This window comes from Acipenser ruthenus, chromosome 18, assembly GCF_902713425.1.
Source record: "Acipenser ruthenus chromosome 18, fAciRut3.2 maternal haplotype, whole genome shotgun sequence".
Classification (NCBI taxonomy): domain Eukaryota; kingdom Metazoa; phylum Chordata; class Actinopteri; order Acipenseriformes; family Acipenseridae; genus Acipenser; species Acipenser ruthenus.
This window is the reverse complement of record NC_081206.1, coordinates 16,052,675-16,079,660: the sequence shown is the minus strand read 5'-3', so window position 1 is coordinate 16,079,660 and position 26,986 is coordinate 16,052,675. Positions and strand designations below refer to the sequence as shown.

Below are 26,986 nucleotides of genomic sequence, written 5' to 3'. Positions count from 1 at the left end.
AGATGGTCCAATGAATTTGTTCATCTTCCAAGGTTTGTTTATGTCATATTTTTACAACCTTTGCTCTGACAAAAAATAGTTTTCCTACTTAATAATAGCATTTCTACATTGCTATTCCTGTAATTTGTTCAAGAATAATAATCTCAGAAAGTACCTGTTTTAAAGCATAGGTATTTGACATTTGAAAAATATTTGACATTCCAAAAAACGTCCTCACTTCTTATAAAACAGAGAAGCAGATTAAAACATAAACATGGTAAATGTTTCAACGCTCTTTGAGAAGGTTTATTCTTGAATATTTTATTATTTATTATTAAAAGAAGAACCGTCTAAGGTGCTTGAGCACTAAACTCATAAGTGTTTCTGTACAGTATGTATGAAGATGTATAAAGACATTGAGGTGGTTCTTTTGAAATGAGAGTTTGACCTTTTATAAGGCTGACTAACCCACTCAGAACTCCCCACGTGCTGCGGAGCGAGGTCCTGGTTCCAGGAAGGGTGTTTCATTACCGCCATGGTCCTGGGCCTAAAGGGGGAGTCGTTCATCTTCTGGAAGTGTAACTCTGTTTGTCATTGTTTTTATTTAAAGAACACATTTTCTCCTAGGCAAGGACGGTCATTTACCACTCCTCAGTTGCCGCATCCTTCCCATCAGTAGTTTCATTAGCTGACTAGATCCTGTTTCTTCTACTGTTACCAATTCAGCAGGCTTTCCATATTAGAGTTGCTCAGGTTTTTAATAGTTAAGTATCAGAAAATGAACAGCATCTACTTCATTCATTTGTTGATAATAATTTACTAACATTTAACTACCAATTTAAATTATCAAAAAGTACAACCATAGGAAACTAAGTCAAGCAGACAAGCGTTTCGGCTCACCGGTGAAGGTACGGGCCAGAACATCTGCGTGCTTGACTTGTAGTTTTTTCTCATAGTCTTGCCTCAGAATTTGAGTAGATCACGCGAAGGAAGTAGTTAGAGATGACCAGCCTTCAGCGGTTCCCACACATACTGGTCCCTGTCACCTGATAAAGCAATGGGGGATCAGTTCATTTACTAGAGCGCTGCTGTTGAGCGTACTGCTTTGGTGTCACTTCTTCACTTCCAATGCCCACGCAATAAGTATGTACCTTTATAAAACATACGGGTGGGTGATTGTATGGATTCATTCAGGATCCTCAGTGTTATGTGTGGGAGCCGCTGCTGTAGTTGACTGTCCTGGATTAATAGGATCTTGGTGTGGTCTGTAATGTGGGAAGCCTGCGAACTGGCTCAGCTGTGTGCATGCTGTTGTGTGCACGGTTTCCTGATGGGGTCCCTCTTGTTCTCTGCAGGTGCAGTCCAGGTGCAGCAGTAAGGAGAATATCCTGAGAGCCAGTAAGTACTGCCTATATGGCCCTGTTTGCATTGACTGCATACATTCTATAAAGTTTGGTATCGATTAAACAGTTCTAGGGGTCGACTTGATCAGCCTATTCCCTGCTGTGCTGGATCTTATTAGAGGACTGCACAGCCCTGGTGAATCCTTCTAGATTGCATCAACTACTTATTTTTAGATAACCATGGATAGGTGGTTAATACAATTCAGGGTGCACGTAGGTATACCAGATTGTAAACCCTTTTCTTTCGGTCCTATTCCTTATGAAAGCCTTGGTTAGCTGTGCACACCAGTTATATACTGCAGTACTGTGATATACGGTGTAGATCCAATTCTTCAAAGGATATTTAATGATTTAGCCAAGGCTAATACACTAGCCTCACGTGCCTGGGTTCACATCCATCTCAGTTTGGTGGTTTCAACCTAGCCCCCAGTAGATGTATGTGTAAAGCCACATCAAAAAATAAACATCATTTAGCCCAGTGTAATGCAATTGGCACTCTGCTCTTGAGAGAGTGAATGGGATAAAACTCCATACTGGAGCAACAGAAACCAGAACCACTCAAACAGAATGCAAACATAGGAAGAGCCATGTTGTGCGATTCTCGGTTGAGATCTGGTGTTTTTAATGTGTTGAAAGGATTTTGGTCTTTAGATGGTCTACATATACAATATTATGAAGAAATGAATATTCTGCAGCCTTCATGTATTCGGCACAGATGAATAGATGCACAACCACTTCATTTACTACCACTGCAAAACTGTTGGGACATTTGTTCTTGAGATTTTGCAATGGTGACGATCAAACCACAAAGATTTGCATTGATGCTCTTTGCATAGCTTTCTATGGAGGTCAGTCGTTCTGTTATTACTCAATAACGGAATGTCAAATAAAGCACGGCTGGGATTAAACAAATTGATGAATGACACCTGTTGCCATGAGCGCTCGAGCCCTGCTCTCAAATCATTAACTTTTTCAATGTACTACAGTGATTACTTCAGGCTGTTTATACTAGCGAGGGAGACATTACACACAACCAGTGCTAAAGTTATAGCAATTAACCATGCTATACCCACTTGAAATCTCTATAGAAGTAAGTGGGGCAGTTAAATCCACTGTTGTATAATGTATAATAAACACCTCCTTAAAACACTGATCAAGGCACCATCTGAAAAGCGTGCTTGCTTGACTTTGCTTCTGATGCTGTTGTTTTACCCCAGAGCACTGCAATGAAGCAGATATTACAAATGCATAAGAAGGAGGAAACTTTCTGCTTATCACAGTGAGTGGGTAGCTGAAATCCAAGCACGTTATCTTTCAAATGCCCAATAAAGTAGGACAGAGAACATGAAGATACCCAGTGATGGTACAATGAGTAAATCCCTGCTTATTGATCTCATACAGTTAAATATATTTTAAGACAACTTTAAAAATGAACTACTTTGGTCCCTGAGTAGCTCACCGGTAAAGGCGCGGCTGTGTGGTGTGCAAGGCCAGTCACACAGTCGGGTGAGCGGGTTTGCACTCTAATGCATGGCACTCATGTGGGGACATAACTGTCAGGGACTCACCTCACTGCTCTACAGCGGCCCCTACTGGCCAAGCTCCCGGTGAGCTCATGCTTACACCTACATGGCCCACATCCGCTGTCCTGCTCCTGGGTGTAAAGAGGTGATTGACGGCCGTGAGATTGGAGGACCACGCTCACATTAAACAGGGGATGCAAAGCAGGACAAATGAAAATTGCTCAAGGTGGCCTACATTGGATTCAGTACACATGAAAATAAAACTAGAATGTCTGTAAAAATACTCTTTGGTGGCTTCATGAAAATTGCTCAAGGTGGCCTACATTGGATTCAGTACACATGAAAATAAAACTAGAATGTCTGTAAAAATACTCTTTGGTGGCTTCATTCTAGGTGTAATATCTTTCATTTTTGGCCCTCACAAGTAGGCAGCATTTCCATTTTACAGACACCCTTGTCGTTTGCAGCAATACGCTGTAAAGAGCTTGAAGCTTCCACAGCCACTATTGCACTGTAATTGTGAGTGGTTCTGAGATCTGTTACACCAGTATTTGCTGGCAGGAGGGTGCACAGTACAGCAGGTCCACCGTTGTCAGTCAGCTATTTGGTGTGATGTTATTCATCTGCAAAAGCTGTTTTAAATTGCTGAAGAGGAGTACATGACAGAAACAGGTGCATTTACATTTATTTTTGTTCTTCAACTTAAATTTAAATTCTGTTTTGCTCAGATGTTTTTTAAATAATTCCGCCCAAAATGTGATTTGCTTTTTTAGTTCTAGAGCTTCTATCAGCAGAGATATTCTGCTAAGAAATAAAAAATAAAAAAATAAATATTCAGCTGTAGCCAAAGGTTATGCATCACCCTATAGAATGAATTTGCTTCATAAAGTCGAATGAAACCTGCTGAATAATGTTACGTTAACATATTGACATGGAAATACTGTACTGCTATTTTGGCTTCTGGTAAACTTTTGCAATATAATTTTGTAGTTTATTTGATTACATGATATTAAATAAAATATCTAAATCATATATATATATTTTTTGTCTCAATCCTAAAATTCTTGGTGATGCAAAACTGTTGGCCATAGCTGTACTCAACGCAGGTCACCAAGCTTTTGAAAATAGCGCCTCTAGTGTTTGGCGTTGGTGCTGCAGTTATTAAAGTCTGCTGTGATGAGTGTTTCTCATGTGCCCAGGTCACAGCGCAGTCGATATCACCAAGGTGGCCCGGAGACACCGCATGTCGCCGTTCCCGCTCACCTCCATGGACAAGGCCTTCATCACCGTGCTGGAGATGACGCCCCTGCTTGGCACTGAAATCATCAACTACCGAGGTGAGCGCCGCATCCATTCAACATAGTGCTTCTCCTTCTTATAAAGCCCTTGATTCATTTCTGCAACTTCAACACAACCTACAGCAATCTCAAACTATATCCCCTAACGTGGCAAATCACAGCAAGAGCAGATTTGTTTTCACATATCACTTACGCATTTAAATGGAATCTTTGGAAACGATTTCCTCAAGTCTTTTATAAGCTTCTTTAATAAAAAAAAAAGAATCTGTATAAAAGGAAGTGAGAGGGAGAACAAAAGAATTGACAGGAAGGTCAAGTCTGGTCAACCAAATGTCGGGAAGTGGAGGTTAAGTACGGGAGCTTGAGCTGGCTGATGTGTGATACAGAGGGCTGCCAGGCTGTACATCAGTGTGTTCTTAGTGTTTGCCCCCAATTTAAGATGTTGCGTAAAATATCCTCTCAGCAAGTGAGGGTGGGGCAGCCTGATTACACATTACGACGCTACAAAATATAATTCTGTAACCTTTTACTTCAAATAATCAAAATAAGTGATATGTAACAGATTTGTTCACCGAGTAATAATCATTCTTATGCAGTTTTCTCACACTGATCTCATTCACTCCCCAAGTTGTCATTCGAAATTCACTTCTCTGCTAGTTTGAATGGTTTCATCTTTATTTGGCATTCTTCACCAATACATTCAGACACTTCTTCTCTTAATGGATATGCAGTGTTGTCACTATGTTCAGCCATGGTTCAGTACGCAGTGGAAAAGCATCTCCAAGTAGCTTGGAACGCATGTTAACACAAGAATAGGACGCACGGGGTGGGGGTGGGGGTGGGGGTGGGGGGTGTGCCCTGCCATCGCACACTCACTGCTTGAAGACTAGGGTTTTTAAACTATTAACCCATTCATTATCAGAACTGCCTCATTCAGGAATTAGGGCAATTTGCTCCCATTTTATCATTTGGTGAAAGCAAACCATAGTCTAGCTTGCATTAAAGCCTAGCTTGAAAACAGCATAAGACAAAGTAAGCAGACAAAGTTATCAACATTTATAATGTCTTCGTTGGTTTAATCCAGGCATTTGTGATATTAGGCTTTCAGGGTTTATGTTACAGTAGATATTAACTATGTTGAAAAGGATACTTTAACAAATGAGTTTGTCATCTCAAGCTGGGACAGTCTTGCTCGTGCTGTACAGAACTTCGGCCCTGTCCATACCAACACAGGAGGGGTTCGACTGGCGGCAGTATTACTATTTCATGTAAAAAAAACTCAGTTTAAATGAAGTTCACCCCTCTGACTGCTTTGCAATGGACATGCCCGAGCTCAGGCTAACTGCATACTTTCACAAGGGGTCAAGAGGGTAATGTCAAGTGGCTTAAACCACAGGGACACAAGAGTATTAGACTCCTCCTTCAAGCTGCAGTCAACAAGAACATATTCAATGACTCACACATTGACATTCACTATGTAGTACAGTTCATCTTTATACACAGAAAACAAATTTCAAGTGCAATGTGTAGTATTTTGAATTACAAGTGTTTTGCTTATATTTCAACTAACTTTAGTACCAGAAGTTTTGCCCCTGTTAAAAGGACGTTGCTTTGCTTAAATAAAAATAAGGAAATAAGCATAGCTCTCACATTGGCAGTTAGTAATTCTTCACTGCTAGAGATGAATCCTTGGCTGCTGTTGCAATAGTTTAGCGGCCTTTCGCTTTTATGTGGTTGTGAAAAGAATCTACCTAAGCAGAATCCTAGGCATGGGTTTGGTTTACCTCACAGTGTGTCAGACATCCCCTCCAAGAGTCAGTAGCAGTATCTTGGCAAAGTGTGTGGCTCAGCTGGTGGGTTGGTATGAGAGAACCATGCATCGACCCTTGATTTCTTATGCAGACAGTGGTACCATGATCACAGAGTAAAATGTTTGTTTGTCATTTTATCTTGCTGTGTTTAAGTTACATAGACACACGGTGGGAGGAACCAAGGCATTTGCTATCTGATTGACTGAACCAATTAGAAAGCTCTGTAGTGTGTAGTGAGAACCAATGAATAACCTAAAAGGAGTGGAGCCTAGACACTGGGATACTGGTAAACACAAAGCCAATAAAAAGCCCTGTTTAGTGTTAAGAACCAATCAGTGATTGTCATAGTTAGGAGACCTGTAATGTGAACAAGGCACCTGCATGAGGAAAGTTTCAGGTTGCCAGCTGTAACCTCCAGTGTGCTGGTGGAATGCTTTAAAAACCATTGACACGCCAAGCTTCTTTATCCTTTTTTTGCCATTTTCACACGGCATCTGTTTTTACAAATAAAAGCTTGCTTGCAGCATTCCTACTGTGTATAAAGCTACTGCATGCATTTTTAAAGTATAGAAATGATCAGTTCGCAAATTGCATTTTAAACAAAGTGTGCTTGTTTTAAAGGTGGAATGTCCCAAATGTAACAAATATTTTGTTTACTTGTTTAAGAAAGTGTTTTACAATCTCAGCTATTGTAATTCCTTGTAAAAATATTATCAGTAGAACATTTGTTTTTTAATTTATTTTCTTTGGTCTTGAATGTGGTGTTTTATAACATCCTACTGCTGAAAGTAGTAGCAGAAGCGTGCTTATTTGGCTCACAGAGTGAAGTAAAATCTGGGCAGGGAGCTACAGCACTCGTGGGGAATGTAAACCAATTGGGCTGTAAACTAGGTGTGAAGCCCTGAAGACTAATCTATCGTTATGAAAGAAGATAATTAACATAACCTTTTGTTAAATGTGTTTGTGAATGTGACTGTGGGACACTACATCTTTAAAGTTTGCACTGCTTTTTAAAATAATTGTTTCATCTCTATGAGCGCATCCAACATGAAACATTGAGAGTGCGAACACAGAAGCAGTCATCTTGAGCTTAGTCACGTGTGGATAGTAAAGAGCTGTGGAAACTGTCTTTACTGCTTTAGGTACAAAGACAGAGAAGAGAATGGGTGATAATGCCGCAGTTTTACTCTTGCATCATACAGGTCAGTACAACAATCCAGGAAGAGAGCCTTGCAGGAACGCACTGTGCACGTCAGAATGTATGTTCTGTCACTCCCCAGAGCCACGCTATATTGTCACCAAAAACTATTCAGGCAGTAACAGTAGATTTCAATATCCAAAGTTCTATACGTTGCAGTTAATGTGTGTAAAAAATATCAAGCAACAAAGTTTTCAGTACAGCTGATTTGATCGACCTATACCTGACCGGGGTTTGCCATAGTTAGTCTTATTCAGAGTGTTTTATAGCACCGGGGAATCCATCTGGATTGCATCAAGCACTTATTTTAACAGTAATCCCGAGATAACCATGCTTGATGTAGTCAAGGGTGATTCTCCAAGTGCTGTAAAATGCTCTAAAAATGGCACTGAGGCTCGAAATCAGCTCTGAAGTACATTTTCCTAGTAGTTAGTTTCTCACCTGTCCATCGTGTCATGTGAGTTCTGTATCATTCTCTGTTGTTGATTCCGTCATGCTTACTAACTATTCCAGTAACAACGGCTTCTGTAAAGACTCCTCAAGGCTGGTTTTCTGAAATGAGTTGTGGATAGCGCAGGTCTCATTGACCGGCGCTTCACCTGTGGGATTCAGAAACAAGCAGAAAGCAAAGCAAATAGCAATGTAAGCTGAGATAACAATAGAGATTGATACAGAATGCACATAATAGAATATTTAACAGGTAAGAAATGAAATAGCAGAAATGTTAAGTATCCCTTATGGATAATGAAATATCATTTAAAACTATGAATATTAAAACTTAGGTCTGAACTGACTGAATAAGCTTTTGGTGCCACTGCGCACATAGCATAACCAGACTGACACGCATATCTATTTGTGCAGTGGCTCGGGGCTACAGTATATACATTCCAACAAGTATTGGGACAGTTGTATACCGGTAGACACAGAACAACTGATAACTTGCCCGTTTTATCCCATCCAATTGCTTACTAAATATCTTGTTTTTTCGCTGGATCTTATTTTGTAATCTGTCTTCCATTCATCATTGCCAAGCAGATGCAGAGCTTCCTCTGAACCAGCTGAATGTCGTGCTAGTCTTGGGTAAACTGAAGAGAGCTTGTTTGGTTGATCCCATTCGTTTATCTGCCTCAAAACTCGGTGGTCATGTTTAAATCAGGGGGTGCAATATACAGTATATGTTGGCGGTTTGATATAAATGTATGGCTCTGAGGGGTGCTGTATTGTAGCAGAAATGCTTATAATGTTACTTATAGTTCTGAGAGTATGACGTTGCGTACAAGTTCAAGCATGACAACACATTTGTCCTGAATAGAGGTTCATGTAGATGCTTGATTTGCTGTCATGTTTAGGTTAGAATGACCAGTTTTCAGACAGAGCGCTGTCTAAATCAGGTAGCTGTTAACACGCTTCTTTTAAACGCACCTCAAAATGAAATAATTGCGGAATTTCCCTTTGCAGTAATTGCAGCTAAATGATGTGCAAAGCCTCTACCTGCAGATGAATTTGAGTCTTTTTTTCTGTTTACTTTGCTAAGAGGCATATGAAAGGAGACTTGGGGAGGGTGGGTTGCATTCAGCACTGCAGGAAGATCAATTGACTGAACTCTTGTAATTTGCTTCCTGCTGGGGTGCATTATATTTGGCTATGGAGCAAGAAGCGCTGATCCTTTCTGAAATTTGTGTGCTCCTTAGTTAAAATCGTTCTCTCGCTGTGCATGAAAATGAATTGCTTCTGTGCTATTATTGACAACTGGTAAGGCGGGAGGGTCTGACAGTTAGAAACATAAAAGCCATTTATTATTCACACATTGTATTATTACAGTGTGTTGCTTTTTATTAAGGTTGAGGCGATGCATCAATTTATCGATGCATTGTATCGTTTGACAACTACAGATAGTCAAGCCTGTCCATTGTTTTTGTGTAAAGGGTTTAAGCAAACGAAAGCTTTTATTTTTTATTAAATTTGGAATCTTCAATTATTTTTTGCATTAAGCGCAGAGCTTCTCTGCTCCCCTCAGGTCTGACTCTCTGAATCTGCATGCGATTGAGCTCACCTATATGGGCTACTGAGACCCCCGCAGCTTTTTTTTTTTTTTTTTTAAAGAGTAGCAGTGGAACCATTTTTACATGTTGCGTTACATAAAACTACTTCGTAATATAAACGAAATTATTGGATAGGGATAAAAAGGGGACATATGATCTTTTATATTTGCACTTTAGAAACGCACTGCAGTTATTTTTTTGCGTTTTATTAAAATGTCCTGCATATATAACGCAGAATTCTGTGTAAACGCGACCTATGGAGAAGGCACCTTACAAAAAATCTGCGTTTATTCATCTGAACTACCCCCGAGCAAAAATGACAAAAAACAACCCAGATCGTTCCAAAAGTTGTATCTTTGGTCAGAAGCATTAAGCCTTCCAGCCACGTCAACCCCTAGTAATGCTGGGCAGATTGTAAGCAAGTGCCAGACATTGCTTAAATTAAAACAAAATGTGGACATTATCATGTTCCTGAGCACAATTCAAATATAAGCCATGGACAACACTCTTGTTACTAAACTGCTGTGGACAGTGATAACCTTAGTAACCTAACCTTAGTCATCGTCCCTAGCCTTACTTTTTCGTTTTGTTTGAGTGATATTATATGGATATTGATAGTGTAATTTGAGACTGCAAGTCTGTGAATCTTACCCATTTTATATACAGGTGCAGCTCAGATGTGCAGTTTTAAAATAAACATATACTATAGCACACATGGGTTTACATTTTAAAACATAATAATTGATACAACTTTAGGTTAAAGGAAGCTTTCAGTTTCCATGCCTTATTCTTAGGTTATCTGTGAGCACTGACTGGGTCATTTCACCTCAGCAGTGTCTTCTGGGTTAAAGTATGTTACTGGCTGAAAGCATGTCAGTCAGCAGGGGAAGCAGCTGATTGGTTATTAACAGGAAAGAAGCCAGTGAAGGAGTTGGGACAATTTTACTGTCCAGGTGAAATGACCCAGAAAGTACAAGACAGTTAAAAGGCATGGTTTTCATGTTTTCTTTAGCCTAGTGTAGCACAGGATATCATTTTTTTAGGGTTAGGGTTAGACCAATGCAATGAATAGATGGGCATGGCGGAGACATTTTATGGAACTGTTTTGTTAGCTACAATTACTTTAAATATCATAAATAGTTGAAATATTGAAAAGCGTGAATTAAGCCCCTTGAACACTGGTGCTCATACCCGGGTTCTGGCTACCCAGGTCACAATCCCGTGTAGTATGAAACCACATACCCAGGTCGTGAAACCGGGTTGAACTGATTTCACCCAAATCAAGCATTGCATTCCCTGCCTCACGATGGCTTCCCATGTACCTGCATGGACCTCTCAGAACTACATTTCCCATCATCCTCCTGCTCACTGGTAAATCCGTCTCAGTTACATATGTGAGCAGGAGGATGATGGGAAATGTAGTTCTGAGCAGTCCATGTTAGAGTTCTTAACAGCAGCGGTATTTAGATCCACCACAGAGTAGATCAGTTGAATAGACCTGACGCAGTGCTGAAGCCGGGAACCATAGGTGTGATATCACTATGGGGCACACAGGAGCCATGACCGTACTGCATTATAACCAGTCCGCAGTAGGGCCAAAGAGGGAGCATTGGATTCAAAATTCAACCTGATAAAAAAAGGAAACCCAGAAACATATTAAGTCATTTTTGATGTGGGATATGTAATATAATGTAATTGTGTTCCTTTGTGCTTTTAAATGTGAATATTTCAGCTCATGTTAAATAATGTACTGTGGAAACAAACTAAATTTAGTATCCTCTCTAAGTATAAAACGGTTTGATTTTGTCTCTCTAGTCAGTCCAGTGCCAGCAGTACAGCTTTGTTCTTGCCTTTTATGTTTGGTGATAGCTGTCTTTCTGCACTCTCCCTCTCGCATTGTTTGAGCTCTGCGATGGGCTGTTTGCCAGGAACCGTTGTGCATTTCGTCCCTAAAGGATTCACTTTTAAAAGACTGATGAAGATACAGGAAAGTTGTAATAATTAGCGCTGTTTCTTAACAAAATTAAACAGAACAATTGCCTTCCAGTGGAAGCCTGCTGTCTTCTGTTCCTCGAGAATAACAATGTTATCCCTCTCCCGATAGCCACTAATTTTAACCTCACTGTGCAGAACAAATAGAGGGGCATTTTTATGGGGGGGGGGGGGGGGCATGCATTGTTGAAACAGATGGAAGTGGACACTGAATTACTACACAAGAAATCTACTTACAACAGAAAAGGTTTGTGAATGTGATTTCAACTCGGACGATAAGGTAGCAATATGGCATGCAATATAGCAATAGAACAATTTCAACCAGTCCATCAGACACAGTAAGGACTGATGGGTTATCTAAATGCTGCTCCTTGTATGGGCAACGACACGACCAGATATCTGAGGTCATAGAGCTTTCTGCTGTAGCCTTCGTATCACTGTCAATCAATCAGAACATATCATAGTCTCTAATTTATTTATTTTTTTATTTTATTTTTTTTTATAAATTTAGTCGTTGCCAATTATTTTTCATTATTTTCTCCCAATTTGGAATGGCCAATTATTTTATTAAGCTCAGCTCCCCTGCGCTGACTCGGGAGGGCAAAGACGAACACACGCTGTCCTCCGAAGCGTGTGCCATCAGCCGACCGCTTATTTTCACACTGCGGACTCACTATGCAGCCACCCAAGAGCTACAGCGTCGGAGGACAACGCAGCTCTCGGGCAGCTTACAGACAAGCCCGCTGGCGCCCGGCCAGACTACAGGGGTCGCTGGTGCGCGGTGAGCTGAGAACACCCTGGCCGACCTAACCCTCCCTCCCCCTGGGCGACGCTCGGCCAATTGAGCGCCACCCCCTGGGAGCTCCCGTCCTCGGTCGGCAAAGGAATAGCCTGGACTCGAACTTGCGACGTCCAGACTATAGGATGCATCCTGCACTCTAGGCAAGTGCATTTACTGGATGCACCACTCGGGAGCCCCTATAGTCTTTATATTTAATGAAGCATTGTAACCTGATGTCTTCTTTGACTTGACTCCCTTATTACCACATTAGTTTTGGAACTACAGACACTCACCTGGAGGGTACCTTTCAGGAGGTGCTCAGATACTCAGTAATTCCACAATGCGGAAGTTCATTGTTGTATAGATGAAGGCAAATAAGGGAAAGGCCTTATTTGAATAGGCTTGTTGAGGTTTTATTCAACACCTGCCGACAAAAAACGTGTTAAAGTGAATTACTCAAAGTCTGTAGAGTATGTGCACAGCCCTAGTACTTCTACTATTGCTGAAGACAAAAAGCTAGAAAATACACAGACTGCCAGGTGAGACAAACCTGCAGTTCAGCAGACCCACAGACTATTATTCTGTCAGTCGAACCTCCAGCCAGATATACTTCTACAACCAACCTGGACCCCTCTAAATGATGGCTTACATTTGTTAATATTTACATAACCCCGACTGCTGTTTACAAGCTGACTCATAGAGGTTTAGAATTGAAGCCTGTGAGATCTTAAACTGTGTCCACTTACAGCAGGTTCTCAGCAGTTGTTTTTTATTAAGTAGTTTATAAGCTGGGTCCATTAGCGGTTCAGAACTCTAATTTTAACAAGCTGAGTCAACAGTACAGTGTGCCAGTCACACATATCACAGCACTATATTACCTGTCACTTGTGACTTTCAGAACAAAACCTGCTTCTTTAGGCAAATCGTGCCTTTCCTCGTCGTGCTGATGTTTACTCAGTAGAAGGTTTGAATGGCACAACAGGACTTGTGAGAAAATGTTATTTGTGGTGATCCATGAATTTGTTAATAACAGAATGTAGGAATAAATTTATTTAGAAATAAGTAAATTGATTAGACTTTAGAAAGATGTTAGATTTAGTATAGAATGAAGTAATGTTTCTTGTTAATTGTGGGAAAGACAGACAAATGGAGATCTGTGAAAGCTACTTCCATGAGAGCTCAACCAGTTTTATGACTATTGTCTCCTGTAAGAGGTGTAACAGAGAGGTGACACCTCTGACACAATAGGTGTCTCTCGTGTTGGAAACTTCAAAGAACTCCTGGAAACTATCTCTCTCTTTCCTCCCATCAAAGCGTTCAATTTAGGAAAAAGGACAAGATAACATTTGGATTTAGATGCACAGACCATGTAGGATGTGAATCTTTTGATGTAAGGATTGTAAAAACTTGGAAATGTGTTCTCTTGTGATTGGTTTTAAGGAAAAACATGATGTCACAAGAAACCACATTTAAACTGGAAAATGTTCAATGTTCTTTGTATTACTCTGATCCGTGCTTGGAGAGAGGATACCTGCAAACTGTTATTCACCATGTAACCTTTAAGATGTCTGGTTGTAACTTTGCAACTCAGAACTTTTATCTTCAATAAATTACACTTATCTGGACTTGAAAGCAAGAAGCCTGCAACTTCTCTTTCGCTTCTTCTTTTATTGCGTTTCTCACAACACAGACAAGACAAAAAAAACAGTGCTACTCTTTATAATGTCATAGTCATGGTTGCAAGGAGCAGTCCAGATAAGCTGTATACCTGCCATTTTTACACATTCAAAAAAATCAGAAATACGCCTCCTCTAAAACTTCCACTGACAACGACATCTACCAGAATAAACTGTACACAAGAAAAACCAACCCAACAAACGTTATCCAATCTCTGGCTAGCCCTGCTGTCTTTGCAGCCAATCACAGTAAGAATAAGAAATTCGAAGCTACACAGGTTGAACAAATCCCACTGGAACCATCGTCAGGGGCAACCGCTAAGAAAAGGGCCTATAATATTAAACTAACTGTTTTTTGACGTATTAATTCATTTCCTTATTTTATTTATCTGCATGACTTTATATTGAAGTTTTAACATGTCCACTGAGTTTAAGAATTTAATGTTAAAAGTAACGTACCGTATTCCTTCGAATTTAAATCTCAAAAATAGCCTGTGTCTTAAATTTGAGTTCAGTATAGTGATGCGTGTATTAAAATCACCAACAAAAGTCGTGACTACCCGAGTACACAAGCAGCTACGTGACTGACTGCCAAGAGAAGACAAACCAAAGATGTCCCTACCCGATCTCGAATCATCCATGACATGCAGGCAGCCATTTTCAAAGATGCATTATTAGCTTCCTGAGGAATTCAATTTCAGCGTTTCTAAAAACAGTACCAGCTTGGACAGATCAGAAATGCTAATCAGACCCCCATATTTATCAACATGCCAAGCAATACCACAGTTCACAAACTGGGAGAAAAACAGATGTGAGTAATCACGCCTGGAAATGAGAAGCATCACATACAGACGTGCTCAAATTTGTTGGTACCCTTACAGCTCATTGAAATAATGCTTCATTCCTCCGGAAAAGTGATGAAATTAAAAGCTATTTTATCATGTATACTTGCATGCCTTTGGTATGACATAGAATAAAGCAAGGAAGCTGTGAAAATAGATGAATTATTGCTTATTCTACAAAGATATTCTAAAATGGCCTGGACACATTTGTTGGTACCCCTTAGAAAAGATAATAAATAATTGGATTATAGTGATATTTCAAACTAATATTAGTTTCTTTAATTAGTATCACACATGTCTCCAATCTTGTAATCAGTCATTCAGCCTATTTAAATGGAGAAAAGTAGTCACTGTGCTGTTTGGTATCATTGTGTGCACCACACTGAACATGGACCAGAGAAAGCAAAGGAGAGAGTTGTCTGGGGAGATCAGAAAGAAAATAATAGACAAGCATGGTAAAGGTAAAGGCTACAAGACCATCTCCAAGCAGCTTGATGTTCCTGTGACAACAGTTGCAAATATTATTAAGAAGTTTAAGGTCCATGGAACTGTAGCCAACCTCCCTGGGCACGACCGCAAGAGGAAAATCGACCCCAGATTGAACAGAAGGATAGTGCGAATGGTAGAAAAAGAACCAAGGATAACTGCCAAAGAGATACAAGCTGAACTCCAAGGTGAAGGTACGTCAGTTTCTGATCGCACCATCCGTCGCTTTTTGAGCGAAAGTGGGCTCCATGGAAGAAGACCCAGGAGGACTCCACTTTTGACAGAAAAACATAAAAAAGCCAGACTGGAATTTGCTAAAATGCATATTGACAAGCCACAATCCTTCTGGGAGAATGTCCTTTGGAAAGATGAGTCAAAACTGGAGCTTTTTGGCAAGTCACATCAGCTCTATGTCCACAGACGAAAAAATGAAGCTTCCAAAGAAAAGAACACCATACCTACAGTGAAACATGGAGGAGGCTCGGTTATGTTTTGGGGCTGCTTTGCTGCGCATGGCACAGGGTGCCTTGAATCTGTGCAGGGCACAATGAAATCTCAAGACTATCAAGGCATTCTGGAGCGAAACGTACTGCCCAGTGTCAGAAAGCTCTGTCTCAGTCGCAGGTCATGGGTCCTCCAACAGGATAATGACCCAAAACACACAGCTAAAAGCACCCAAGAATGGATAAGAACAAAACATTGGACTATTCTGAAGTGGCCTTCTATGAGTCCTGATCTGAATCCTATCGAACATCTATGGAAAGAGCTGAAACTTGCAGTCTGGAGAAGGCACCCATCAAACCTGAGACAGCTGGAGCAGTTTGCTCAGGAAGAGTGGGCCAAACTACCTGTTAACAAGTGCAGAAGTCTCATTGAGAGCTACAGAAATGTTTGATTGCAGTGATTGCCTCTAAAGGTTGTGCAACAAAATATTAGGCTAGCGGTCCCATCATTTTTGTCCATGCCATTTTCATTTGTTTTATTATTTACAATATTATGTTGAATAAAAAATCAAAAGCAAAGTCTGATTTCTATTAAATATGGAATAAACAATGGTGGATGCCAATTACTTTTGTCAGTTTCAAGTTATTTCAGAGAAAATTGTGCATTCTTCGTTTTTTGTGGAGGGGTACCAACAAATTTGAGCACGTCTGTAACTGTAATGCTCTGTGTGACAGCAGACGGCCGCAAACTGCCTCCATATGTGTAATTGAGGTTGTATCTCTGTAAATGCATGTTTATTTGATGTTTTATTTTTTCCTCAAATTGGGGGTGGGAAATTTGGGCTGCATCTTAAATTCAAGGGAATACGGCAATTAATTTGCAGGAGTCAGTGTGATACCTCGGGAAAAAATGCGCTGAGCCGATAAAGAACCTTGTAGAACACACGTGGGGTTGTACAGCAGTTCAAAGTAACATTGCAGTTCAAATGGAAGGCTCTTTTTTAATGCCTACCACATTACCATTAAAGACTGTACAGTATTTATCGAGATTACTCATGACTTCAAGGTAATGTTCTATTTTACCCCCTGAAAATACATTTTAGTCTCTCAGTGTTAAAATTAGAGGGTAAGTTACTCCCAGACACAAAGCCTTATTTGGAGCGCTGGTTGCAAGCCCATGCTATTTATTTTCTGCCTTACAGCAAGAGGGAAAGAGCTAATGGAATGTCATTATGGGGCAAATGGGAGCCACAACCAGGCCGCATTATAACCTGCTCCATGGTATGAAGGTATAACATGATTCTGTGCTTCAAAAACTAATACGGAGACCCTCGCGTTTTTCTGTTTTTCTTTAGCAGTATAAATAGGGACTTTGATATAAAGTCCCTGCTCAATTGTAATGCTAAGGGAGAGCTTGGTCATTTAGCTCATTCCTGTAGAAGGCAGGAACTCCCTCAAGACTGCCATCTGCTGTCTGATCATATGCGGCTCAGGTGGACTCATCTTGCGTTAACTGCACAAGATGATTTCGCAAAGCTAAATTGCTTCTTTCATATCTGAGGGGACCCTGCCATGGAATATTAAAAATGGAAACATCTCTCGACTGTATCTAATTCCAGGAGACAGGCCTAATCTTGTTTGGTCGTGCCTGGCTTTTAACAGCATAAAACAGGGATCTCAACTTCTTGTAATTACATTCAGCATAGAGTTAAAGTAAAAGGTCACAACTCAAACCAGAAAAGGAATCTGAAGACAAAACATCAATAAGACTTCCAAAACACAGTGAAGTTTTTTGTATTTTTTATTGAGTTTGTGGTTCAGTTTTTTTAATAGACTGCCTCTACAAACTGCAAAAGTCTCGTTAGCTTTGAAAGCCCTGTTTTTTTAAGTTTAAGACTGAAAGGCTTTTTAAAGATTGTAAACATGCACAATAGTATTATTGTTATAAACTTTTAAAGGGAAGATTCTTTTGCATGAATTCTTCTCCCCGGGTTGACTATGCATGTTTTCTTGGTTATCAGTTTCAATAAGCATACTGTATGTACAGCCCTTAGTGAGTCGTGGTTCACTGCCATGAATAAGGGCTGATATAATGAGCCATTGAAAGCCGTGGCTCTCCATTAGGGGTGAGACACACTCGTCTCTCCTGAGTAATTCCCTGTAAGAAGTATTAGTCGGCACTCATTAAATAAATCAGAACACACCTTTACTGTATTGGTTTCAAAACATCTTTGCAATTGAGTACCAATCAATGACAATTAACTTCCGCATTGAGTGTTTTAAAAGCTTATTCAAAGCGAATTTTCCTCTCATTCAGGACGCTGACATTTGTACGAGGCCATAAACTGACATTGAAAATTAATTCATACCTAGCAACTTCGAATTTCTTAAAGGTAATTACTCTGAAAATACAAGTTATCCGCCCTGATTGCCACAAAGTGAAATTCTGGTCTTCTACTGAATTCATGAGAGAGGAAGTAAACTAGGTGCTTGCTCACTCTTCAGGTGTCCTCCGGAGTTTAGGAACCAAAGAAACATCCTTCCTCCGTATTTCCCATGGTGCTTTGAGAGATCAGTGGCACAACATGTCAGGTGCCTGCAGCCCAGCAGGCACAATATGTGGACAGCTTTTAGCAAGTAATGGGAAGTACACATTCAAAGTATTAGATTTCCAATTGCAACCAAACCTGTCATTATTAAAAAAATCCCCAACCAGACTCCCCTTTAAAGGACCGGTTTTGTATACTTTTTCACTGTTGTGATGATCTTCCTGCATGTCTGGTGAGAGGTTGCGCCATCCTAAGTGGCCTCCTTATTGGTGGATAAAAGTCCTGAGGATTCGTACTAGGCAGTAAAGTAGAATAAGCCATGCTGGTCTAAAGGCAAGTCTTTTTGTTGATCCTTAGCTACACTAGCTTTTGTGACCTCAAAGGTCTCTTCTTCACGTGAGATTGGAAACTGCTGTTATGTGAAGTTCGTTTTACAGGGAACGGTTGAGATTAAATCCATCGATCCTCAAATCATTAAATTGATTGTCTAAGCATTGTAAACACAAATAGACCTGGTTATTAACTGAAGGCTTGGCCAATTCTAGACTTCCTAGTTTTAGCATTGATGATAGGCTTATTCCAAATAACTCGCACCTGTATTCTAAAATAGAAACATTAAATGTTCTTGAATTTTTACTTTATACAGTAAAGAGGCAGTAAACATGTGGAATCGGGGTCAGTAGGAATCCTACATCTTGTGGTGCTTGGTCACTTTAATGCATAACAGCATGGTCCATAGAAAGCAAACCTACTCTTTCCAACATCCTCTCTTTTCAGACAGATATCACGGCTCTGTCATACCTGCTGATAGGATGTGTCACATACACATGAACTGCATTCACGGAGAACAGAGCTGTCATTTAACAACGTCAGACTGAGCTGCTGCAGTGCATCTCTGATACATCTCCCCTTCTCTCCCCCCGACAGATGGAATGGGCCGAGTCCTGGCGCAGGATGTGTATGCGAAGGACAACCTGCCCCCCTTCCCAGCGTCCGTCAAGGATGGCTATGCTGTACGAGGTGAGACTTTCACACAGGAAAGTGTAAGAAACAGCAGGGGAATACCGTGTGACTGCAGATAGGTGGAAATGTAAATTAACATGTTATACCCGGTGAAATTGCATTCTGTTTCATTTAGGATCTGTTTGTTATCCCATGATATGCATTCTTAAGCTGTCTGTTCAGCATTATAAACATCTCAGCCCCACGTTTTGTGTTTACACTTCTCCTCAGCAATGGGGGCGTTTCTCCTCGGACACAGTCACACAGACTTATATGTGAAACCAAAGCAGGAGCTGCATTTTCAAACAAAACAGCATGCACCCAAGTATAAGCTCATGCGTCTATGTGCGTGATTATACAGTGCTAGTACAAGTAGTCATTCATACCTGACACATAACGTCAGTGAAGATACTGGATGTTTGTTCATTTTTGATGCATTTTAGATTTCGTATTCCTCCGCAGTGTGTGGAGGGAATACATCCAGCTCCTGCTGATCTCAGTCAGGTTCTCAAGGATTAGGGGCTGATTTGTAGTTTGCTAGTTTTCTATGCATTGGTAAAAAATCCCAGTGTGTCACCATGAGGAAACGTCAACCACAGACCCACCACCGCATTACCAGCAATCGCATCACAATAGATTTGAGTTGACAAACATTGCACAGTGGTCCTGATAGGCTAGCACACTGCCTGGCACCACAGGCATTGTGATGTGGTACTGCAATATCATTGTCATGACAGAATATGGCCATTGTAGCTGCCCTTGTGCAACTTCCTGAACATCTCTGTAAGTGTAGCCAGTGAGAATTATTTTATTTAAACGACTAAAAGACATTTTAAACAACATCTTGCTGTTTTACTCCTCGCAAAGAGATTCAGTGGAAGCTAAATGGAGCATAAGACTAATTCACTAGCCTCCCATTCTTCTCACCTATAGTCAGTTTTTAAATTTCAGCACAATGTGCAGTCTCTGCTTGAGAGCGGCCCCGGACTAACTGGCAGGCCAGTATCTGAGCTGTGCTGCAATTAGTACCGGTATGCCAAGTGAATGTAGCTGTTCATTATTTATACACCGTGTTCCTAGTAGACCATGAATCATTCTGACCTTACGCTGTGTTGCACAGAAGCTGCTGTGCCTCCAGGCCTGAGGGACCGCCCAAGGCTAGTTCTCACTCTGCTTTTTTATTTCAGGACAGGGTTTTTATTAACTCAGATCAGTCTGACAGCGGCGCTACAGCTTTCTGTTTTAAAACAACATCAATGTCAATCAGACAGCAAACTTTTGCTTTGGAATTGAAGAATTTGACCAAGCCACTGTCGCTAGTAGTAATGCTGTTTGCTATAACGTATTGCAAAGTAATCTAGTACGCATTTAATTACCCCAGCCCCAATTTTAAGATATAACTGAGAAACCATTACAAATACAGATTTTGACTTGTTTAGTACTCTGTAATTCCTGTTCATGTTTGCTGCTGCTTCCTATTCTCTCTCTTTAGTGTTTTTTTCCTTAGTGTCATATCAGTGCCACACGAGATCTACTGTGTAGCCATTACTGGTAATGCTGCACTGTAAACAACATTTGAGAGCAGTTTGAGTCCATAGCTTTAAGATGTTGTTTCAGATGACTTTTGACTTGTTTATGGTGTTTACACTCATGCTGCATGGTTCTGGGTCCAGCGTCACCTTTCACCTCAGTTAGCCCCACCTGCTCTACATATATACTGAGCAAGAGAAAGGGTGGGGTCAACAGAGGTCACAATGTCACATTTGAATGACATCTGTTCAGTGCTGGCAATTAGGATCTCCAGGCAAGCTCACAGCTCCCAAAGAACAACAGTATGGGAGCAACAGAGCCCAGAGCCACGCAGAATGATTGCAAACACCATGCCAAAGTAAGAGAAATGTAAAAAAACATACAAAATAAATCAAACAAAAGCTCTGAAGAAGAAAAGGTTTACGCGTTATAACTTTTTCCAGCTGCTGATGGGCCGGGGGATCGTTTTATCATCGGGGAATCTCAGGCTGGTGAGCAGGTGAGATGAGTTCTACGTTCAGGTTGCTGTAGTAACATCAGGTTTAAAGTGCTATTCCTCTGATATCTATATTGTTATTTTACACTAACAGTTAAGAGACTTGCACACACACACTCAAAGCTTCCTCAACGTCCCCGTCTTTTAATATTTAAACAGTGCTGAATCTGTTCACTTTAGATCTAATCAATTGAACAGACCATTCCTGTTTTTTTTTTTTTTCCTCCACTTTTGACACTGATGTATGAAAACACTGATGAGGGTATGGAGTGGGTTACTGTGACGAGGTTCCCCCGCCCCTGAGTGTATTTCTGGTTTATTTTGTATCGCCTGGGTTATGTATCACGAGGGGATTTAATGTATGCTGGTGTGTGAGCACGGGGATGTGGGTTTGTGTGTGTGTGTGGAGTAGTGGTGACAGGGAGGCAGTTAAAATCCTCCCTGTAAAAACATGTGGGAACGTGGCTGGAGCCATGAATTCAATAAATGATTAATTAAGGCTCCAGCCACAGGTATATAAATAGGGTGAGAAAGGGGTTAGTGTGTTCAGAGGCGGAACGAGACATGAGTTACAGAGAAATAAAAATAAATCATAACAATTGCTACTTGTGCTGGCTTGACACCAGCACGATACTTGTTTGTTCCGTGTCTGTTTGTTTTGTATGTCTGGTTTGGTCACCGTGACGATTTGTTTGTTCGGTGTTTCTGTTTTGTTCAACCTTTTTATTTGTTCATTTATAATAAACCGGCGCAGCAGCGCATTCACTACACATTCTGTGTCCATTCTCTTCCTGGTCTGACGTCACACACGAGCCAGCTTGTCACAGTTGCCTAGCCATGTTGTTGATGCTACTGGGATCCTTTAACACCCGACCTGACAAAGTTTTGAGATCAACCAGCTACTAGGAACCGGACGAGCACTGATGGGCCAGACTGCTTCCTCTTGCTCAGAATTCTTTGTGTTCTTTGGATTATAACTGGATGTGTTGTGTTCTGTTCTAAAGCCCACTCACACAGTGATGCCAGGTCAGGTGATGCGCGTCACGACTGGCGCCCCCATCCCCTGTGGCGCTGACGCAGTGGTGCAGGTAGAAGACACAGAGCTCCTACGAGAATCAGATGACGTGAGTCCTAGAACTTTCCTTTTAATGCAGTTCATTTATGAGGAATCGAATAGAAGTTGCCTTGTGTATGGCAGTTCAGCTCTGCTGAAACTCTGTGATTTGATCTCATGGCTATTTAATATTAAAAGAGTTGCTTTCTCAAACTGCTGCAGTGTTTTATGCACAGGGTGACATCCCTACACAGGATAAGATGTGCAGGAATATAATCAAAATTTGACATGAATGTAGACTCTCTTAAAAGGAGCAATAGCCAAAACGTTTAAATAGATTTTCATTATAGCACGAGCCACATTTCCCTCCCTTTTCTTGTTTTAAGAATCTTTTGTTTTATCCTATTTTATATTTTAAATACACAATGATGTCACTTCCTGTTATCCAATTGCTTCCTATGCTGTAGGTCAGATTCACTCATTCATAACTGCACTCAGGAAGTAATTAGGTAATTTGTTTTTTACTTTTTAACTAGCATCCATTAAATAGTTAAAATCCTTTATTTTTATAAGAAAATAAAAGTGGGTTGTGATGAATAAAAGAAATCCTGAGTAATCTTGATGATAGTGCAGGTGACTCATTCTCTGCTGCATCAAATCGGCCTTGTCCTGTCAAACTGAAGACTTCCTACAGCTAATAATTTCTCAGTCTATCTGCTTTTATGGAACTTGAAACAAAAGGAGCCTGTCTGTTGTTTCTCTGCCCTACAGCATGGATTGACTTCACAAAAGAAACGCAGCAGATAATACCAGGCCTTCAGGGGAGGGAGAGAAAATTGCATCTAGAAAACTCAATTTAACTTTGCTAAATAGATGCACAGTAATTTGAATTGCTGATAAAAGTTGTGTATAAAATGAGTTCAAAATGACTATATACCTGAATAAGGTGTATTTCTTTTCCCCTAAACAAAGAACAATTCTGTTTTTATTAAACATTGTGAGCCTTTCTGACAGCTAAGACTTGGGCGTTGTTTTGGATGGAGCAGTGGAGATATTGTGCAGTTGAACGTCGCGCCTGTGCAACAGGAATATTTGTTTTGCAGGGTACAGAGGAGCTGGAGGTCCGGATTCTGGTTCAAGCTCGTCCAGGACAAGACATCAGGTTAGTGTCTGGACCTTCTGTTCTGTGGGAATGCCTGTCAGCATGGGAGTGGTGCAGGAATGAATTGATGTCCAAACAGAGGGTCTATTTACAATACAGTTTATTTACGTCACACAGTGCTCATGGAAAGGCAGGTGCTACCAGTGCCAGTGCAGGTGTGGTGGTGTGGCAGTGTTGAAATCCTGCGTGGTTGTGCTGGCTTGTTAGCATCAGCTCCCGATCAGTCTCCCGCTACAATACAAAACCCAACAGTAGCGCTCCAGCTTGTTTAATATTTCAGCGCAAGGGGCCGCGCTCACGTAGCTACATCCCCTTTGTACTGTCAAACTCCTCCCTGTGATCAGCATGGCGTCACACTTTATCCAATCACCGCACGCACCACAGCTGATCACAATAGAGTTGTTTAGCAGCCTTACAGCAACACCCTTTCACCAAGATGGCCGACTTCCGGTTCTGTCCTACCATCAAGTCAGCCCATCCTTGTGAAGGCTTAACCCCAACCTTACTTAGCGCCCTCCCAGGTCGGGAGGCAGATTTGCAGCGCAGATTCATTCTCTCCCGTTCACAATGCCATAGAAATCTGAGTACAGTGACACTTGAACCAAAAGAAGCTTCTTCAGATTTTGGGATCGAGTTTCTAAGTTATAGATGCACCAGACTGAACCGGATACCAAAGGCACTAAACAGAAGAAAACATGGAGGGGCTGTAATAGAGTCGGACCAATATGGTGCATTCACTTTCATAGTCTAAAATGAAGGAATCATATTAGCAAAAGCCAGTTAAAATGTACATTTCTAAAGCCGTTGCTACTACGGCCAGCTGCATATGAGATCTTACAAGTGTTGGGCTGTATTTATCTCCTTGTATTTTTACTTTCTCTATTTTACATTGGGGTCCAAATGCTAGGCTTCTGTTAAATTAGAAGTTAGAATGTCTATTTTACGCATGCTTACCACCTTAAGAATATTTATTAGGACAGGAGTAATATCTTGCTTTAGCGACCCAGATCAATAATATCAATTATCCGTGCAGCACAGCGCTGCTTCCCCTTAACCCTCTCTGTTAAAGCTTACAACACAAGCCCAGGAGCAAGCTCTGGGTTGCCATAAATCATCCTGCATGTTCATCTTTTAATTATGTTGTCTTTTCCAGACCCATAGGCCATGACATTAAGAGAGGGGAGTGCGTGCTGGCGAAAGGAACCCACATGGGCCCCTCAGAGATTGGTCTCCTAGCAACGGTGGGGGTCACAGAAGTGGAGGTTCAGAAATTCCCAGTGGTGGCGGTCATGTCAACAGGGAACGAGGTAAATGACAGAGTCAGACCGGTAGCGGTCAAGGAAAAAAAAAGGTTAATTTAAAAAAAAAAAAAAAAAAAAAAAAAAGATTTATTTTGGCTGTTTGGCCTTTAATCAATGTGTGCATATATTATTCTTTCTGACGAGATAAGCACAGTGAAATACCAGGCTGGGGCACATTAGCATGTATTGCAGCAAGTGAGCACGCCCGCATTATAATGAGGGCGTCTATTCGGTGATCAAGACCTCATTCTGTACAAACACACAGTTAAGTATGAACTTGGCTCCGGATTGTGTCCAAGGCAAGCTGTTAAAGGGCAGTAGTGCATGCTGTTGTCTGTGCAAGGTAATGCCTGCCAGTGCTGCAGTCAAACTTCTATTACAAACTACTTCTTTAAGAAGGTTAAAAGTGCTGACGAAGACGACAGCAACAGTGCATCGACTACGACTGTGAACACAATCACAAACAAAGCCACTGATAAAGCATTCTTACAAGATGGATAAAGACACTTTGTGGAAATACTTGTAGAAATGAGATAAATGCATTACCTGTTATTAGGGAGTCTTTTTTGGGTGAAATTTGTTTCCAAATTCGGGTGAATGCTTTTTTAAAAATCAGGTAGAATTATTTAATGATAAAATCGGGTGAAATCAGATGTATTTTTTATATGTAATCAAGAAAGAATAAATATTCGGATAGAAATCAGGTTCTATTTAGAAAGAAATAAACAAATGCTTAAGCACAAAGTCAACAGTTTAAATCCCCAGCGTTTGTATATTTCCACACATTGGGATATGCAAACTTTGAAATATGGAAGGGGCACTGTACATGATTCTTGTTAAACATATTACTGTTCATTGTCTGTTGTATTGTCAAGTTACAGAAGTATGTACTTATCTAGTACATTCCAGACGACTGCATGTTTTATTGATTGTCTGAAACCACAGGGTAGGGGTTTGGCTCCACAGTATTTGCTGTAGCTCAGTGTGTGCTGGTAACCAGGTTGCTTGTGCTTGTGCTGCAGCTGCTGAATCCAGAGGATGACCTCCACCCAGGCAAGATCCGGGACAGTAACCGGTCCACCCTCCTCGCCACCATCCAGGAGCACGGCTACCCAACCATCAACCTGGGCATCGTCGGAGACAAGTACGTCACTCGCTCCTCACACACTGCGCCTCCTCTCGTTCAAGTATCAAACTGGGGCGGCCTGCCTGCCTGTTTTCAAGTGTAATTTGACAGCTAATGAAAGTTTGAAATAATAGGTGTCAAGCAGACTGACTGTAATGAGCAGGTGATACTCCCTGTAAGAGACAGTAAAGCACCATGGATCCATGGATGGGCAGGTGTAGTCGTGTCTTGTTCAACTTTTATTTTGTAACTAGATTAGTTTATTCATACCACAGATCCCCTTCTAATAGGAATGTTTTTGTATGTTGTTCCAAGGAGGACGTCTTCCAATCTCAGCTCAGAGATGTGTCTGTCTTTCCCTGCAAAAACAATTTTAAAGCCAGTTTGCCCAGCCAAGATTCATGTACCACATTACCAAAAAACAACTGTAGACAAGCATTAAATGATTGTCAGCTATTAACTGACAGAAACATTTCCCTAAACACTTTGATTTTTCAAGCCCAGCCGTGGGCAAAGAAAGGCCTCCGTCCTACAGTATGCTGCATTGCTGCTCTGGGTTTATCACTCGCACAGTAATCAAAGCCCATGGTGGCTCATAGAGCAGGAGGCTTCCAGTTGCATGTTCTCATTTGTAGTGTTTTAAGGAGCTTTGACTATCAGTTCAGGAGCTGCTCTTCAGTTCAAGTAGCCAGACATAAAAATGTGCAACCTAGGCTAGAGCTGCCCATGTGTCTTTGCTCCGTAAAACACTTGTAAATGAGAAAATGCAACTGGTTTGATCGTGAAAAGAAGCACTCTGAATGATTACAAACATCATGAAAAGATAAGGAGGTCGTCAATAAAAAAAATAACAGAAATTTGAACCTGCTTACTTTCAGTGTACTTCAAGTTCCCACCAAACAAATGAATCTGGCACTTTCACTGTAGTGTAATTACTTCAAACGCACTTCCTATCAGAACTTTTGCAATGCGCTCTGTGTATTACCCTGCGGAACGCACCGGCGCGGAACAGTTAAAAGGTTAAAGGAGATGGATGTGAAGAGAGAGCTGAGTATTTGTACTTGTAAAAAGGTCCAACAGATAAGTGAGGCGCTTGAGTAATAACTAATTAGTTGAAAATGACTACAATAAAATAGAACCAATGGGGAGATCTAGCATAAATCTATTTCTCTGTTAATTGAAGTCGGTCATGAAGTGTGAAATTGGTAGCTAAGTATTGATCTATTGATGGCAGCTGCAGTGTTAAGAAAGTGAACAGAACTCTCATAAATGTGGGGTGATCTACGCAAATA

General features: G+C 40.9%; 1 protein-coding gene across 19 annotated transcripts in view; it reads left to right on the top strand.

Annotated features, from left to right (window-relative positions):
• The window catches only part of LOC117421522 (gephyrin), a 206,974-nt gene that overhangs the window by 157,049 nt on the left and 22,939 nt on the right, over positions 1–26,986 (top strand). For 10 of the 19 annotated variants that reach the window (XM_058991303.1, XM_058991311.1, XM_058991314.1 and 7 more), the window contains 8 exons: positions 1,335–1,377; positions 4,105–4,242; positions 18,951–19,043; positions 20,999–21,054; positions 22,056–22,175; positions 23,209–23,267; positions 24,421–24,574; positions 25,591–25,712. In XM_058991303.1, the coding sequence (XP_058847286.1) occupies positions 1,335–1,377; positions 4,105–4,242; positions 18,951–19,043; positions 20,999–21,054; positions 22,056–22,175; positions 23,209–23,267; positions 24,421–24,574; positions 25,591–25,712 (785 nt within the window). Of the gene's footprint in view, positions 1–1,334; positions 1,378–4,104; positions 4,243–7,156; positions 7,217–18,950; positions 19,044–20,998; positions 21,055–22,055; positions 22,176–23,208; positions 23,268–24,420; positions 24,575–25,590; positions 25,713–26,986 lie in introns of all 19 variants that reach the window. The other 9 variants (XM_058991305.1, XM_058991310.1, XM_034036033.3 and 6 more) reach the window with 1 other exon arrangement.